The 17624-nt window shown below is 41.3% G+C and overlaps 2 protein-coding genes across 4 annotated transcripts in view; one reads left to right on the top strand and one right to left on the bottom strand.

Annotated features, from left to right (window-relative positions):
* The window catches only part of LOC128895049 (WD repeat-containing protein 47), a 92790-nt gene that overhangs the window by 53419 nt on the left and 21747 nt on the right, over positions 1 to 17624 (bottom strand). For all 3 annotated transcript variants that reach the window (XM_054157271.1, XM_054157268.1, XM_054157269.1), the window contains exons 2-4: positions 11077 to 11776; positions 9227 to 9833; positions 8375 to 8723 (exon numbers count right to left, since the gene is read on the bottom strand). In XM_054157271.1, coding sequence (XP_054013246.1) covers positions 8375 to 8723; positions 9227 to 9833; positions 11077 to 11757 — 1637 coding nt within the window. In that variant the 5' untranslated portion in view covers positions 11758 to 11776. The remainder of the gene's footprint in view (positions 1 to 8374; positions 8724 to 9226; positions 9834 to 11076; positions 11777 to 17624) is intronic.
* On the top strand, positions 13992 to 17224 carry LOC128895060 (uncharacterized). The gene is made up of 5 exons (XM_054157293.1): positions 13992 to 14147; positions 14441 to 14794; positions 15141 to 15309; positions 15633 to 16060; positions 16241 to 17224. Exons 1-5 carry the CDS (start codon positions 14130 to 14132, stop codon positions 16649 to 16651), a joined length of 1380 nt encoding a protein of 459 aa, XP_054013268.1. The 5' UTR covers positions 13992 to 14129; the 3' UTR covers positions 16652 to 17224.

Here is a 17624-nt window from a genome sequence, read left to right as displayed (position 1 = left end):
GGCCTATAGCAGCCTGGCTTCGTTTGCCACGGCTCCCTACGACACGAGGCCCAGCGATCAGCTGTGCCCTCCCGCCAAGCCCGAGACGTGTCCACGGAATCCGTGAAGATTCTTCCAGAGTTTCCTTCTTCTTATGTTTTAACGAAGAGGCTATCTACCGAAATAGATGTTCAGAGAAAATGTAGACGGAATGATACTGAATTAGTTTTCTTGAATTTTAATATCCCACGTCTTCTTAAAAAATGTTTTAACACGTTGACTGCCAGACTACAATTCGTAAAAATTTTCACGAAGTTAAAATTTTGTCTCGAGACTGTTGAAGATTACATAATTTCACACTTGTCGTTGTATTTCATTGTTTAACCTCTCCATTATCGCCTCACTTTTAGAATTATCTGTTTGGGTCCTTAACGAAAAGTCCTGTCACTCATTTCTGGGTGACGTGGCGACCAACGTGTTAAGAAGCGGTGACAGGAAAAGGTACTCCAATTGGTAGATCAGTTGAGAAAGCTTTCGTGAAAGTTTTGGTAGCTTAAGAGAGACAAACATTATCACATATGGTCTTCTGTTTAAAACAAATAATACAGTATCATAATAGAAAGTGACAAACCCCGGTGAATATTTAATTTATCATGCGTAGACAGTAACGATAGTGAAGACCATACCGAAGCTCTTATACTCGAAGGAAGACATGAATCGTCGTTACAGATCAATTCAAGTGAGCGAAACAGTAGCAACAAAAAATGGTGATAATTGGTACACTTGATCCACTTCAAATAAGACCAATAAATCAATATTGAGTTATTGGAAACGAAATTGAAAGAAAATTCTGATCGCAAAGGGCGTCAAGTAGAAGTATTTGTTAACGTTAAAACGAGATTCAGCGATTAAACGTTTGTTTAAAATGAGAAAGTGACAAAGGACAAGGCGAACGATCCATTCCTCGAGAATTTCCGCGAGAAGCATCTGGCAGATGTGTCCTACGACTTAGCGAGGCAGCCGGCGTAGCACAGTTACTTCTAACGTTTAGAACGACACGCGTTTCTAGTATCCGCTCACGGTAAACTATCCCGCGCACGAGTCACAGTGAATTTCACAACAGGTTGAACGCACTGCCACACTTTCCGTCCTTACACCAACGTGCGAATTCTTATAAATTTTCGAACGTCACCGTCAGCGTTCGCAAACGAATTCCTCGTTCTGCTTTCCTGCATCACGCTCCCGCCAAGATTGCGCGTCGGAGCAACCGTTGTTTGCATACGATTTCCATAAAAATGGCTGCCTGGATCATCGTAAAATTCATCGACTCTAATCCCCGAACGTCCTCGACGCGCTTAATTAAAGACATCCTCTCCAAACTCGAGTCCTTTATATTAAAACATTGTTCCGAATAGAAAATGGTTAATTTATTTTCCTCTTAAATTTCTGGTGATGGAATTTTTCATTGCAGAAAAACCATTTATTTCACAGTAATAATGCCTGCAAATTTAATTTCTTTTTCCTTCGATTAGCTACATTCGTCTCCGTTGAATTTTTCCCGAATGTTTTTCGAGTCCACGTAGAAAAGTAACAAACATTCCTGCAATTATCTGTACGTCTGGAAATGTTATCGTGTTAATGAACTTGGTAGTCAGAGCACGTACTTGGTAGTAAATTTATACGCACACCAATTTCGCCAGTAAAAGTGTACACACACTTGATTAATGATGTTTCTAATGACTGTTCACATATATTAGTTACAGGTGGAGAAAATGTGTAGCAAAAACTGAAAGTTTCACCGACACGTAGCAGTCTGGCAATTCAAAGAAACAGAGGCATTCGTTGCTAAACTTTTCTATTGATTAAACTTTGAAATCGTGGCATTTTAAAAACTTGGAATGTTCTATGTATTAAAACTGGAATGTGAAATTTGTGAATTCACACTGAATATCCATAAATAAACTTTTTCTGAACCGTGATGGGTACACATGTGAAGACATTTATTATTGTAGAGTCTTGATTATTCGAACCTCCGTTACCTGAATGCTCTACGATCGGAACACTCTATTATTACATAAAAGGCTCTATTATTCGAACATAGTACGGCTATGTAGAATATCCTTCCACGAAACATTCTTTGTAACGGTACAAGCTAATACTGATGGTCACAGTTTAGCATGACATTTGCAATATATGCGTTCTAACGAGAGGAATAATTCGTAAATTGCAACGTGACACGAGTCACTGAAATTCCAAATGTCTCCATTACTCCTAGCTACGATTGTTTTATTTATTATTCTTTGATCTTCGAACACACATGGTCCATAATATCGCAAAAAATTAATTATTTTGCATTCAAGAGTAACTTTAAAATCCACAGTACAATGCACAACAGGCTCCAAGAGGTCACGCTAAACGTAACTTTACGTAATCGAGCACAATGTAACCAAATATGATTGAAAACAAACTATTGCGAAAGGAGACATTCTCATCTCTCCTTAAACGGTGCCTGCAATCGATTCACCTTGAACCAAACCAGAGTAACCTACTCCCGATGCACCGTTCCACGTAAGACATTTACAACACCTGCTATTCTTCGACGCTAACGAAGCGCCGTAATTCAAGATAGGTACCCGTTGCGAATCTCAAACAAAGCAACGTTTGTGACCGATCTCGACTGGCCACGCGAGCTAATTGCGCGCCGACACTCGCACAGCGAACGCAAGTAGGTGGAGAGATGTCTGGATAACGCGTTAGGAGAGCCAAGAAAATCTTCGAGTTGCCCTGTCGATCTCCGCTGAAGAAAGTAACGAACGAACAATGTTGCTCGCCAAAGCGAGAAAACAGACATAAATATTCAGAGGATGAAGGATCGCGATCAGATAAAAGCCGAGAAGCTTCTTGCAGTCTTGCATAAGCGAAAGTATCTTCAACGAGACCTTTCCATTGTGGTCGTTGAAATAAGATTTATTAATCGTTGCGACAGAGTTAATTGTTCTAATGAAACGGTAGCCGAGGATGCATCGTATAACAAGATTTATAACAAAGAGATTTTTAATGGAAAGTACGATTTGGTTCGTTATTAAGTATCACCATTTCGAGAAATGGACCGAGGGAATTAAACGAAGTGAATCATTGAAAACGACCTCGTTTATTGAACCTGACGAAGGATCAAGGACTCCTCGACCGTCTCCTATTTCAACGACCGCAAAACGCACGTTACACCGTCTAAATACGTCATATTTTGCGGTTAACGAAGTGCCAGACACTCGAAACGCGTTTGGCCCTCAATAATTCCGCGACTTTCGCCTGGGACGTGTCAACGCGTTCGCTAACCAGAGTCGTTAGTGCGTCTACGAATGCGCAGTATTGGAAGAATGTCCTGTTGATACTTGTAAATCGTGGATATTCGTATCTTTCTAAACATTCGCGAAAACATGCTTGAAATAAACCTCGAAGAGAACTAAATTTGGGACGAAACGTTTCCATCTTCTTGGATTCAACCTTCAGCTACACTGTATTCGTTCTTCTTGAAAATCTATTACGTTTCATTTTCAATTACTTTGCATTTATCTTTCATTTATTTTTAGTCAATTTCGTCGAGTACTCGAACTAAAAATATTTTCCAACGTATCCGTTAATTTGCTCTTTCTGATCTCGGGATTTTCATGTCTCACGAGTACCAGAATCGATTTTCCGCGCGTCACTCGAACGGTCGGAGTTAATCTACGCGCAGATACGTCAATCGATCCTCTTAATGGATGAGTCAATTGAACGTGGGTCCTCGATGAGGCAAAGTAAGACTCCGGAGTACAGGATCTCGCGATTGAATTTCTTCTGCGATACGACGCAGATAAGCCGGGCATTGTGTCAGTTTCGTAACAATGAATTTCATGGCCAGTTTGGATAATAAATGTTATGTAAACAGGTGGAAAGAGAATGATGCTGTTTTTGCTCAGTTATCGTTTTTGATAGTGGAATAATCTTTCAAAAAATACAAGTAATTATGTATGATGAAGTTAATATGAACGTTCACGAAGGAAACACTGAACAATGAATTGAACAAATATGATAATGAAGATACGAATCTCAGGTAACATTAACAGTAATTCAATCAGACGTCAGCATCCAGCAGTAACATCATACGGATCCATCGTTTATGGCTCGACCACGATGGCCTCTGTAACGCGACTCCGTTTGCATACGCACGTGTAACAGACCAAGGTTAGCTACCGCAGGTTCGTCACGTTGCAAACGCTTTATTGTGGCTCTCGGAGCGAGCTAAACGTCGCTCACCTATGGTTCGAAGCAACGACGAAAGCAAGAAGTCGTTATCGGTCCTCTAAACTAAACTGAAATGGGCAGGCGCACTTTGTATTTAAAGATGTGCACAAAATACTACTTAACAATTTTTCAAAATGAATCAATTCTAACATTTACGTTGGTGATCAAAAGAATTTAACTTAAATAAATGAGTTTAGCTTTCGTATAATTTTACATTTTGCAATTTTCATGACGAATTTACTGTCAGGAGTAAAAAAGAGTAAAGTTTAATTACCAACAGTTCTTACTTGTTCTCACTGTGGTAGCAAAAGCTACCGAAATCACTCTGCAAACGTTTGCGAGACAATGGCTATTTACCCGAGCAAATCTTTGCCTTGTCTTCCTTCAGCTGGCTTTTTTACCACTTGTCTGAATTATTATAAGAATTCATAAGTCTAGACGCCGCACACAATACCAGAAATGTGCACGTACGTGTGTGAATGGAACAATGGGACCATAAATATGCATATCGAATCCATGGGACGAGAATCATCGATGAGACACGACCAATGACGAGCCCGCACTGTCACGATTTCCCCCCAGCGACAATCGTGCACGTACTATTCCGATATATCCGGTTCCGGACACGGAACAATGTCAACGGTCGATGCCAATAAACCTCCTTCGAATTCCACTTTCATTTCTTTGAATCGCCAATATGTACCGCGAACAAACGACGTCATTGAAAGTTATTTAGGTTACAAAACCCTGTAAACTATTGCGGTAGATAAAAGATAAGGAACCGCGATTTCTGACGTGCGAGAAGGTGAACAGGTGTGCGTCGGCATAATGTATCACCTGGACTAGTACAATCGGAATGATTGTACCCAGTAGAGTTGGTTGTCCTTTGGTAAATGAATAATATATACTTCGACTGCCTTCCTTGGAGGAATTTTCAAAAATAAAATAAAAATATTGATACATTGGTAACTTGAGATTCTAAATATTTTTACAACAAATAAAAGATATTTTATTACGCATAGAAACGAATTTAATTAAACTCGGAATTCGAGGCTATCGATTCTTGAATATCGACGCTATTTTGACACAAAAATTTGTGAGCCTGCTTCAGAGGCGAATGAACATACAAACAAAATTATAGTTCTCTAAATAAAAATCACAAGTATCAGTTACCTATCTTCCTAAATCATGGAATATCTTCCCGAGACTGACTTTGATTAGCGGTTAAATACGCGAAACGGAGTAGAATGGAATCGGACCAAGAGAACGTCGACGTCGACGAGTCGGAGGCGGGTTTCATTATTATCACCGGATGCAGCCGATATGCCCTTGCAGAAAAGATACATCGCACTTGACATCTCGGGGAGACGGTAATTTTAGCCCGTTACACGACGTTTACGAGGATACAGCCGGGACCGTTTATTCGCTTGCGAAAAGGAATGCGCGCGACGTTCACGAGGGATGACTTCCCGCCGCTCCTGATTTGTCCACTGGGAAACTGTCGGTGCACGTGGTCGTGGGAAAACAGAACGCGGGCACGGTAGGCTACTTTCAAGAAAATCGCCCACGCAAAGCCCGAAGACTAATATTTGACGAGGGAGAAAGCAAACGAAAGCTCGCGGCAGTTTGCGCAAAAATGGAATTCTTTTCTGTGAAGCGACGCACAGTGTGATATTTTAGCGATCTATCGGGGCAAAACTTATGTGATCCAATATCTCGGAAACTATTAGGCCGTCCGCACACGAAGTTACTCAAAAGAAACGTAATTAGTTGGTGACTGAAATCAAAAACTAGTTACCTATTGGTTAGTAATGATTTTGAACATTTTTAGAAAAAGCATCTACCGCTGTCCGCGTGGTGTACTATTACAGCAAAGTCATATTCTCGGTCATTGCTTGAACAAATATTGTTAATAATTAATGCATCTATTGTCAGAAATTAATTTTTAGTTAATCCAGCTAACAGATATAACGGTATAGGAAAGTTTCTCAAGATTACTCTATTCAATGAATACTTATTCTGAACCGTGATTCTTATTAATATTTAATCGAAAACTGAATGTTACTATATGGATTGTAAATATTCAATTCGAAACGAACGGTCCTTCGTCGCGAATAATATCGAGTTAATGGCTGCGAAGTTATAATAAGATCTTTAGATATAAAAAGTGTAAAGTGTAAAGTGTAAAATGTACAGTGTAAAGTGTAAAATGAGATTAGATTTAGATTAGTAGGCGCAACATCCAGGATCCGTGGCTGGTGCTAGTTGTCCGTAAAAGAACAAAGTATCCGGTATATAATAGTTTTCAGAAAAATTCATTTTTATAAATTATGTAAATATTACCATTAATATATTTTTATTGGAAAATGGTAGTCAATTTTCACGACAATTTGTGTATTTAAACTACAGATCAAACTACGAAATACGTATTTTCTGAGATTTTGTTCTCTTCCATTATATAAAATTATACGGAGAACAAAAGACGCTTGGAAAGTGTGATTCTTAAATTCTATAAAATGAACATTGGGAAGGTTCTTTCTTTTTCGTTTATCAAGAAAATTAAATTAATATGAATAAGATGATAAGTTTGCACAGAAGGAATTCCTTTTTTTGATAAATAAATTCAAGTCCTACTACAAATGTAACAGCTACAATTGCCGTTCTGAGCTCACCTGTCACAGGTAGAATTATTGTTCTAAGCGCGTGGGCAAAGTGTTGGTAAACGCCATCTATTGAGAGAACGCGAAGACGTTTTGCTCGTCCGGTAAGTAAAATAACAGTTAACACGGTGCAATGTACGTTTATTTTTATAATTGACCATGTCATCAATTGTAAGATTTTTATCCAATTTTTCATTCAAACGGTGTGTCAATCATTACGATACATGATCCCCATCAAACACGATGTTTCTTGATGCACCTGGCGAGGCTCGCATATTCCAATGATAGAATCATCTTATCGAAGAATTGAATAAATACTCATACATTATACCGTAGAATCCTGTATAATACCGCAAAAGCAAAAAGAATAAACCAGAACTCCGTCGCTTATTTACTTCGTTCATATTCATATTCGTTCAAAACGAATACTTTAGTTTTCAAATTAGATACAATTACGCGCGTAAAATAAAAACTAATTTCTCAGTGTATATCTGCCTATTGAAATACCTCGCAGTGCCAACATCGTTTTGCGAATACACGGTACCAATTAGTGGTTGAACAAATGGAGAAAAACGAATGTGCTAAAACGACCACTGCCGGGGGACGAGTTGTCGGGGTCACTGTCAAGTCGTCAAAATAGTTTCACTTTCTTTTTAGCGTTTCCCGCCGGTTGTAGCTATTTCGATCGGCGCCAACGTTGCTGTCTAGACCGAACGAGTTATTCTCGACGCGCGCTTTAGTGCCATAATAAGCGCGACAAAGGCATTCCCTTGCTGCCATCTGTTAGAGAATGTAGCCAACCACTCGAATTTGATTGACTCCGCGGCACAACCGCGGGACGACTTGTGCCGGAAAACAATATCGTATTTGCTTAGAATCACGATTATCTCGCTTCGAGTGGCCTCGCCGGGAAGCGAGCCAAAGTTAATTCGAAGCATCGCGTACCATTTCCCTACGAATGCACTGGCACTGATAATCGCCGGTACTCCGGCCTGTGAACAGCAGAGCACCGAAACGACCCGAACAATACGCTTTTGTTCCGTTCCTCGACCATTTACCGATGACGATTCCTCGCACAAAACCGCTCGAATTACACGGTGACCATTTATCACAGCTAAGTACCTCGATAAGCAAACTACGGGCAATGGAAGATGGGCAAAATTCTCGTTTAGATAAGAGATACATGAATACAATAGCAGATAAACAACTGTTTATATTATTTCTTAAATAAAAATTAGAACTTCGACCTTTATCTTATATCCTCGCGAAACACAAAATTCTAAGATACACTATGCGCAAAGTGTTTCACACGTGCGCAAGGTAGCTGCGCACGAGACAATCTCTGTCAAATACTACACTTCAAAGAACCTCATTCACCCTATGTATCACTTTCATCCTGTAATTAGAGTAGAATATTGCCCATCCACGCGAATAATGCAGCGTTCACTTACCCGTCACCTTGGAGTCTATTATCGACCACCTGCGCGGGTAACGGGGTCGATAATTGTCTGACCAGGTCGTCCCATTCCCTTTCCCTCTGCTGGAACTTCTCCTGCAGCCTCTGCTTCTGCTTCTGGTACTCTTTGAACAGATCGCCGTTGTAACTCTGCTCGAGCGGCTCGCCGCCCAGAGAGGTTCGAGCAGGTACAGCCGTGGGTTCCGTAATCTTTGCCGCGACCCCCGTCGGCTTCTCGGCCAAGGAATCCCTTCTAGAACTCCTGGCCGTCGATGGTGCCGGGGATTCCCTGCCAGCCACTCTACGTTCAGGCGTAGAGGTCGCGGAAGGGTCTCCCTTAGTACCTTCGTCAAAAGGTGGACGAGTAACGTTAAAGGCGTAAGGGTTGCAATATCAATAGGGGGTCTGACATAGGGGAAATGACACGATTACGAAAGAGAATAATTTGTACTTGACGTCTGAGCTACGTCTTTGATCTACTCTGATCTCGAAGATATTATAAATGAAAGAACAGTATAGACGATGATCGAGTTAGTCATTGCTTCATTTCGATAAACAGATCAAAACTAATCAAAAATTACTCTGAAATATCTCAACACATTGCTGACCGGTTACGAGTTAACTCATGAAACCCACAGCGATATACATTACAAAAGCTTTGCTTGTGTTGGTTTTTGATTCCTTTTTAACAGTCGAATATACTTTTCCCAGTATTTAGGTTTATACCACTCAGTAGTTCAGTAGTACAAAAAATTACGAAATGATAGCGGATAACATGAAGTCGTTTCTACGTAAAATTGCCGGTGAACAATGTGTTAATATTCCATGAAAACAGAACATGGCTCACCATCTGGGCTCTTTGACTGCCCCCTGGTCCTAGGCGGCGCCTTTGGCTGGTTGTTGTTCGCGATGGTCTCTTGGATGGAAGGCAACTGCTGGAACTCAGCGTAGCTCGAGCTGAGGAAGACGTCGCCCTCGTTCTCGAACAGCCTGTCCACGCTGGTGTTCATCAGCTTGTTGTTCTTGAATCCGGTCAGATGAAAGCTCGCGAAAGACGATCTCGACATGGGATTTATATCGCCCGTGGACAACGCCATTAGCGCGGCTGACGGTATAGGTGTATTTTTAGGTCCAGGACTCCTGGGTCCTAGGCCGGCTTCCAAGGCTGGCACTAGGCTACGCGACATCATGTCGGCCGCGGATCGCGGCCTGGTGAACGGCATCGCGCTGTGAGGGAACGTCTTCGGCTTTATGGGAGTGATCAACATGTGCTCCGTCCAGGAGGTCTCCAGGGACGGTCTCTCCAGTCGCTCGACGTCCACGTTCAAGGTACGCTGCGCGAAGGGAACGGCGAAGGTTTCGGGTGGTATGCTCTGAAGCCAGGAGAGCAAGCTCAGGTCGGAGTCGCTGAACCCCACGGAGCCGTCCAGCAGTCTGGAGAAATTCATCTCCACCTGTGAAGAAATTTGCCACTGCCTTGAATACAATTACCAAGGTGGAGTTCTGTTTCATATGCTTCTCATTAACGAATATCGTCCTTCGTATTGCATTAGCTCGTTTTTGAGTGAAGCGGATATTAAAGGATTAAAAATTATTCGTAGCTTTCTCAGTAACTGCAATGTAAGAATTTGATGTAAATAAATTGTAATTATCACAACTATTGTACGCTGTATAAGACATTCATGGTTTGAAGCAATAAAATAGATAAATAAAATAAGGTACTTTGGGTGTGCAATCAGATGAAACGAAATGAATCTAGGTGTAGAAAAGAGATAAACTCCGATCGACTAACTCCACTTTTTGAAAAATCTTAAATTTACATATCAAAGCACTTGGTACAGTCATAACTCTTTATATTTATAACAACTTTTCTGAGAAGGAAAGAACTTTTCTGAATATTTATTTGAATTTATATTATAAAGGGAATTTTAAAAAACAATGTGCATTATTTCATTGCATTTCTCAACTTTTTGGTTTAGAAAGTTATTCGATTTGTGTAATGAACGGCTCAAATGATGAACAACATGATTGCTGTACGTATGGATAAAGGACGTCGACAGTGAGGGACCTACGGCACCGCCTTGAGTAGTAGTACGAGCAGTAGTATGAGCCCCTCACGGTCAGACACGTTCACTGCCAGGCTAATACTATTGAAAATTTCTATTGCGATTAAATTTTGTTTACAGACTATTGAAAACTGCGAAATAAAACATTTATTGTGGTAATTAGTTTTGTAACTTCATCAAAATTTAAGTATTTCATTGAAATTCATTTTCTATGACAATTAAATTTCAGAATTAATTTTTTTAGTTTTTCAGTGAAAAGCACTGTCACCCTATATGGGTGACGTGGTGATCAACGTGTTAAACTTTCAGACACCTGTTGCCGAACACCCTGTATCCTTATCGAATATACGTTAAATAAAATTTTTTTTAAATATTTCATTTCATTTCACCCTGAACGTTCCTGGCACGCGTCCGTACCCCGTTGAAAGCAGTTGCACAATTCAATCGATTAACCAGTTACAGGAGGGTAAACGGAAACGCGATCATTATAAATACGCTGAAGGCACGCGATGAGGCAGCAACAAACCAACGAAACATCGAGATAATGGTCCGTGTAAATATGATTGATACTCGTGAATCCAAGTCGGTAAACTAGCCGACGTTGATAAAGCTTCAACAGTTGAAGTCTTACCTGCTCGCTCTCCTTGGAACCGGTAGCTTTGGCCTGGCAGTAATTAACGCATGACTCGTACAAGATGCCCTTGATGATCAGCTGTATCAGCCGATCGTTCTTCGCGGAGGTGACGGGATGACCGGGATCGGAGCTCTTTCTGTCCCCAGGGAGAAACTTCTCCACTAAAGGGTGCACCTCCCGGAAGCACTGAACCCTGGCGTTGCTGGGGTTCCAGTCCTTGTACTGGAGGTGGTCCGTGAGCCTTGGAAGCGTCAAGAGTAGACACAGGCTGCTGTACTCCTCCTTGGAAGGCGCGACCTTCTCCAGATCGCTAAGAACCTTCACCACCTCTTCGACTGCGTTGTCCACGCTACCGTTCGTCCCAGCTGCGATCACGTTCGCCTCGGACTTGATGCAGAGCAGTTCCACGTACTTGTGGCGTAGGATCGAGTAAGTGAACTTTCTCATATCGAAATCGGGCAGCGCCTCCAACGGCTGGATGAACTCCAGCACGTCGTCCCATTGTCCGTCGAGGATCAGCTGACGAAGGAAGAGGACATCGTCGCTGTACTGACCGTTTATTACACCTGTCTCCCGTTCCAACGAGAGCTGCGAGATGTGAAGGTCGCGGCTGTGGAGGAACTCCAAGGTTAGTCGTACCACATCCTCCTCGCGCAGCGTCAGATGCGCCGCCGGCATCACGTACCGAATACGCAACCTGAACAGTTTCCAGAGCAGAGAAATTACAGCCTCGACCTTCTGGACGCGACGGATTCGATGGAGGGTTCATTGACAACGGGACACAAAGAGAGGTCAATGGGTACTTTGGGTAGTGTTACAGTGTTTGATCAAAGAGTTGGGTAGATGGTGGCTTCTACGTGACGGCGGTCGTTTATGGATCATTGATCGACGAATCGATGACCTTCTGTGTACAAGAGACGTTATGAACTTGAATAATTTTGTAGAGCACGTAAAGTTAGGGGCGGTTTAAGTCATCGTTTCGCTGGTCTCAAATACACAGATTTGAAGAAACTCTGAGTTACCGTGACAACTGCATATTGGAACATATCGCCAAGTGTGAATCAACATTGTTTAATAATAACCCAGTGTCTAGGTGTTTCTGAGACTACATCTGACAATATCTACGTGTCGTTTTCTGATCGGAATTGGTTACGCAAGAGCAAAACAAAAAGAAAAATGGATTAGTGGTTTCAGTTGCGCATAAGTTAAAGATGACCACGGTGTCGTTCGATTTCGCAACCAGGTTTCTAACAGAATTGCAAAAATAATTTTCCAGCGACGTCGCGATTTATACGAAACGCACATACATGCGGGTCAGCGAATGGAGAACGCAACCAAACACTACAATCGTTCCCCTCTGTTGTAATTTGGCGATAATTCTTGTATTCAGCGTAACGCGATCTGATTCGCTGGAATTATCAAGTTCGAACGATACCGCGGTATTGCGAAACTGACTAATGGTATGCACGTAAGGAACGCGCGAAATTCTTGCTTTTACAAGTTCGTTGCACTTCGAGGCCACTGGCCCTGCTGACATGCCCTGATTGCCACGCGAACTGGGTGGATAGATTCGGACGTTGATCCAGCGTTCTCCTACTGAACTACTCCACGAATGTGAATATTTAAGCCGCAGCTAATAAATTATCCACGCTTATTTCCGTACATGTACGCGTCAAACGATTTCCGAGTCTATTCCTAGCATTCCCATACTCGTGTCTAGTGCAACGGATAAGGTCGGACGAGTTTATTTTTTTGGATTAAAATCACGTTTCTCAACGTGGGAGGTAGCGCGCCAGGGGGTTTTACGGTCATTAAGGAGGACGTTAGGGGAGCATCGACAGTGTAGGTCAAACGTAATTGACGAACATTCAAGAGGGCAGTCTGATAATTTCAGACGAAAAATCTGTTTATCGAAAGATGTTAATTTTTAATCCTTTGCCTTACAATTTAATTTCCAATCACTCGTTTCATAAGCGATAACTGGGTCCGTCGGGACATTCAGGTCTCTGATACGTTTTATTGATGTTTGGACCGATCGACTTACCACGTTTCTGATACGACGTTGTGAGGTAAGAAGTTAACGAAATTTATACAGTCAGTTTCGTAAGCATTTATACCCTTTATGTTCATTGAAGAAATTTGTCTAAATTGAATGCCAGGCGTGATGTTTTCAAACAAATTTTTCACTATATATATATAAATATATATATATATATATATATATATATATATATATATATATACATATATGTACAGAAATAAACTTTAGACATGTATAGAATTATAATGGAACATTTATTTGAAAACATCAAACCTATCACTTAATTTAGACAAATTTCTTTAATAAATATAGAGGGTACGAATATGGGTAACTTATGGGACTGACTGTATATGAACAACCATGATATAAGTCATGGATCCAGCGGTTCAGGTAAGAATCAAGTAAGAATTTAGGTAAAATTGTCTTTTAGGAGTCGAAGAATGGTGTTTCCAAAATTATATTAAAAATGAAACAATACGACGAGCCCTTACTTCGAACAATCCTCTAAATCTACTGCTTTGTATCCCTCTGGAAATTTAGGTTCTGTGGAAACGAGGTGCAAATGACCCCAAGAAAGCTCAGGGATCGCGAAACCGAGAAAAATCATTATAGAAGTTTGCTCGGAAGCGGTTCCTGATCGCAAGGTCGTGAATTATGAATAGAGTTCCGCAGATAAGATAAAATACGACCAGGGAAAAAGCTACCTCGAAGAAATCCTCGGATGAATCGTGTTTTTTCGCCCAGGCGAATATTGCGACATCGCAGTGAGCGCGATATAAAAATAAAAGATGCTAGAATACGGGAAAGAATTCGCTGAAACGCGTAAAGGCCGACCTGAATAGGCAATCACAAGAATTCGTAAATTGCCACATTTGGCTGGTGCGTGCATCGCGAAATTTTGTGGCATCAGCAGGTGCTTGGATTAATTTACAAGCGCTCGGACCTGCGACTCGCAGTTTCGATTGAACTTTTCAACGGCTAACAACAAACGAAACAAGTGAAACAAACGATGATGCAGCGGACGTTGGTGAGTCTTTGAAAATCTGAACTTTAATTTAATACTGCTTCGACTTTAATCTTAAAGAAAAGAACTACGAACCATCAATTAATCATTTTCTACCTTGAACCTCAATTTTAAGAATATTCCTATAAATAACTCTTCTCAAAGTTCTCAGTCCTCTGAGAACATTTTCGATAAATGATAAAGGATTGAATATTGACAGCTCGAAAGTACCCTGTCCAGGTACTTTAACTTGCTGTGGAAGTTTTGCTGCACGTTGCAGAAGTTATTGAAACTTTTTGGGAAATGTTATGCATTAGATTTCAGCGGCCATACTCGTAGTCAGCAATGCTGTTGCTGACGTTCTGGTGCAACCAGGTTACGGACAACCACGCTTGCAGTTACAACAGCAACAACTTGGACCAATGCAACCTATGGGAATTCATCAACGCACCTCTGAGATACAACATCAACCGATAGACCATGGTTATCACGTGGAGCTTCATCCAGTGTATGGCAATTTGCACCAGCCTGACAATGGACTGTCGTACTCGCCCATGCAACCTCAGATGACGTACTCGTCCAAGGCTTACAAACGTTTACTTGGTAGCCAATTCAGTGGCCGTGGATTCGAGGGAATATCTGGAGCCATTCCAGCTCAATACGTTCCTTTGGTAAGTGTCGCATAATTGAATTCGACGTGACCATTCTAATTTTATTTGAGAGTATTTTAAAAACAATAGATGTACCTAAAATAAAACTTGGTAAAAATGTTCGTTGCTTATGGTAGAGTCACCTATCTTATTCGTGATTTTGAAGAATGTATGCAATGGGTATTTCAGAGTAATAAAAAGTTCTTCATCTCCGAATAAAGAAGTGAAACTCTTTCAAACATGTAGAGGACAAAAATGAAATTCTTAAATCGGCGCAACTGAACAGAAATTCGACGTATACTGAATGAAAAATTATTTTTGATGCTACAGGGATAACGATAATCGATTAACAAACCACTTCTCTTAGGCAGTACATAGTCGTCTCAGGAGGTCTGTCACCGACGAATCCAGTCCTGGGTCAAACACCGAGAAACGCACAAAAGTGGGTGTGGCCACGAAGTCGACCCTAAACGAAAATGTCCCTCCGGTCGTCGATTTGCAAAGTCAGAACGGAGAAGTTACGAAAAACCTCGATGGTAAGATCAAATTTCTGTACAAACTAATTCTAACTGGATAAAATAAATGCTTGAATTACCGCCAAGAATGCACATTAAATTTAATTAGAAACTGGAATAACGTAAACACTGGAGTGTAGATTTAAGATCAGATAAAAAAGAATTAACATCGCCAGATAAAAATATATTAATGGTAAGCTTCTTTAATATTTTCTTATCGGGCGATGATCAGGCAAAGCATACAAACGCGATCTAATTAAACGAAATGAATGCTCGACCCAAGAATATTCTTATTTACATTAATCCTGATTTTGACCGAGATCTAACGTGACTTTTTTCAACAGACAAACGCGTGGATGTTCGCCATAGCCAACAGAATCAAGGTTCTACCCTGTTCGGTCTGAATCCATCAAACCTGCACCCTGGATATCATCAATACTCTGAACCCTTCAACCCTCGTTATCAAATCATCAACGAACAGACACAACCACAAGTATCGCCCCAAGTGAATTCTCGAGCAACATCGCAGGAGCAAACGCAGAATCTGGTTACACCTCCGTCACAGCAGATCTATCCTAATACGAACCGCGGAGACTATAAAAATTCCATATCGGTGCAACGTCTTGACGCACAGCAACAACAGCAGAGTGGATTGACGCAGAACATCGTCGCAAATCAACAGAGAAACTTCCCTGATCCTAGACCACCATCTGCTCCTCTTCGATCGCCGAGACCAGAGACGCCAAACGGCCCTACCGAACCTCAAACACCTGTAAGTAGACCTTATCGATCTGCATCGAGCGAATCGTAAACTCTTAATTAGTTATTTAATATTTAAATGAACGTTGCTCTCGTCACATCGACAAGACTGTCGTGTGACAGAAAGTCGATTAGCATTGGCGACGACTCCTAATCGATACGTAGTAATGGACACGTCCGTCTCCGTTTTCAGGATACCACGCAGGCTATGTATAACGCGGACGACGAGCTGGTGGGCTCGCACCACCATCACCACAAGACGAAAATAATCACAACGAGTCATTTGGGTCGTTATCGCGGAGCATACACGGCGCCCAACGTCGCGACCAGCGGAGGTTACCGTTGCTCCTGCTCGAATCCTGGCTACGTCGCTCCTAACGTCGACGATGCCCTGGCGTCGTATAACTCAGCAGCCGGAGCACAAGTTTATCAACTCCCGAGCCTGCAAGAAACGACTTATCCGCCCAACGTCAGATTCGTCGTTTTGCCACCAAGTTACAACAATTACGTATCCAACTACGATTGGGGATACCAGCCTTCCCTTTCGCCGTACAACGCGTGCTTACAGGACACCGTGCCATCCGTGGCGTACCAGCTTGTGTGAGACTTAGCAAATCGAACGACCGTAAGATAGTTTAAGTCATTTTTTTTATTTATTCACTTTTTGTACGATATGTGACTACGTTTACTCTGGATCGAAGATGGGGGCAATTAGAGACCGTGGGCGAGAACCAGTCATCTATATAAATTGGGATACTATTTTTATTTTTTTATTGGGAGAAATGACTGGTTTTTGCAGTAGTCCTTGATTTTTATGATAAAAGTAATATGTACAAACGTCAAATAACGAGTGACAGGTAAACGATTGTTTATGATTAAGTATTGATTTAATGAAAATTGGAATTTTTATTGTAGAATAAAATATTTCTCAAGAAAATTTTATTTAGAAACCAGATAAAAATAAGTTTTTTACCAGAAGGAAGAAACAATACTCTCGACTGTCATTCGTTGCTGACGTTTATTATTTACTGTTCGAATAAAATTTTGCTCGTCCCTGCACCGCACGCATCATCGAAAACCGTTCAACTGGTAGCAATTACACGGTCATCGGTCATAAAGCGATACATGGGCGACGAAAGCCGAAAGTAATGTCTTCCAATAAATCTATGACCATAAACATCGTTCAGGTTTATTAAAAGCCTTCCCTACCCATAAAATTTTACACCTGGACTAACTCGACGCCGCTAACGAGAAGCCTGCGTTTAATTGGCATTTAGTACCCGCGGACCGGATTTAAGCGTCGTTTGAGTAATCCTATCGCTTTTAATCGCGGAAGTAATCCGAAAGAGCGGTCGGTCTAACAACGTTCGCCTAAATCTCACCTCGTTACGCAACTAGTCGACACGAAACTCTTCGAACGAGAATGAAACAATTTTCACGATCGTCCTTTCATTTTGGAAACACCAACTTCGAGCGTTTCGAACAGCAATGCTTATATTGTCTTCTCGTATGAATATTTCTCGATGAAAATTGGCACAAACGTTTCCAAACTCCCTCCAAAAACACTACTATTTCGA

This window comes from Hylaeus anthracinus, unplaced genomic scaffold (genome assembly GCF_026225885.1).
Source record: "Hylaeus anthracinus isolate JK02 unplaced genomic scaffold, UHH_iyHylAnth1.0_haploid 4, whole genome shotgun sequence".
Taxonomy (NCBI): Eukaryota; Metazoa; Arthropoda; class Insecta; order Hymenoptera; family Colletidae; genus Hylaeus; species Hylaeus anthracinus.
Note: the sequence above shows the minus strand (reverse complement) of the source record. Positions and strands in the feature narration are given on the sequence as shown.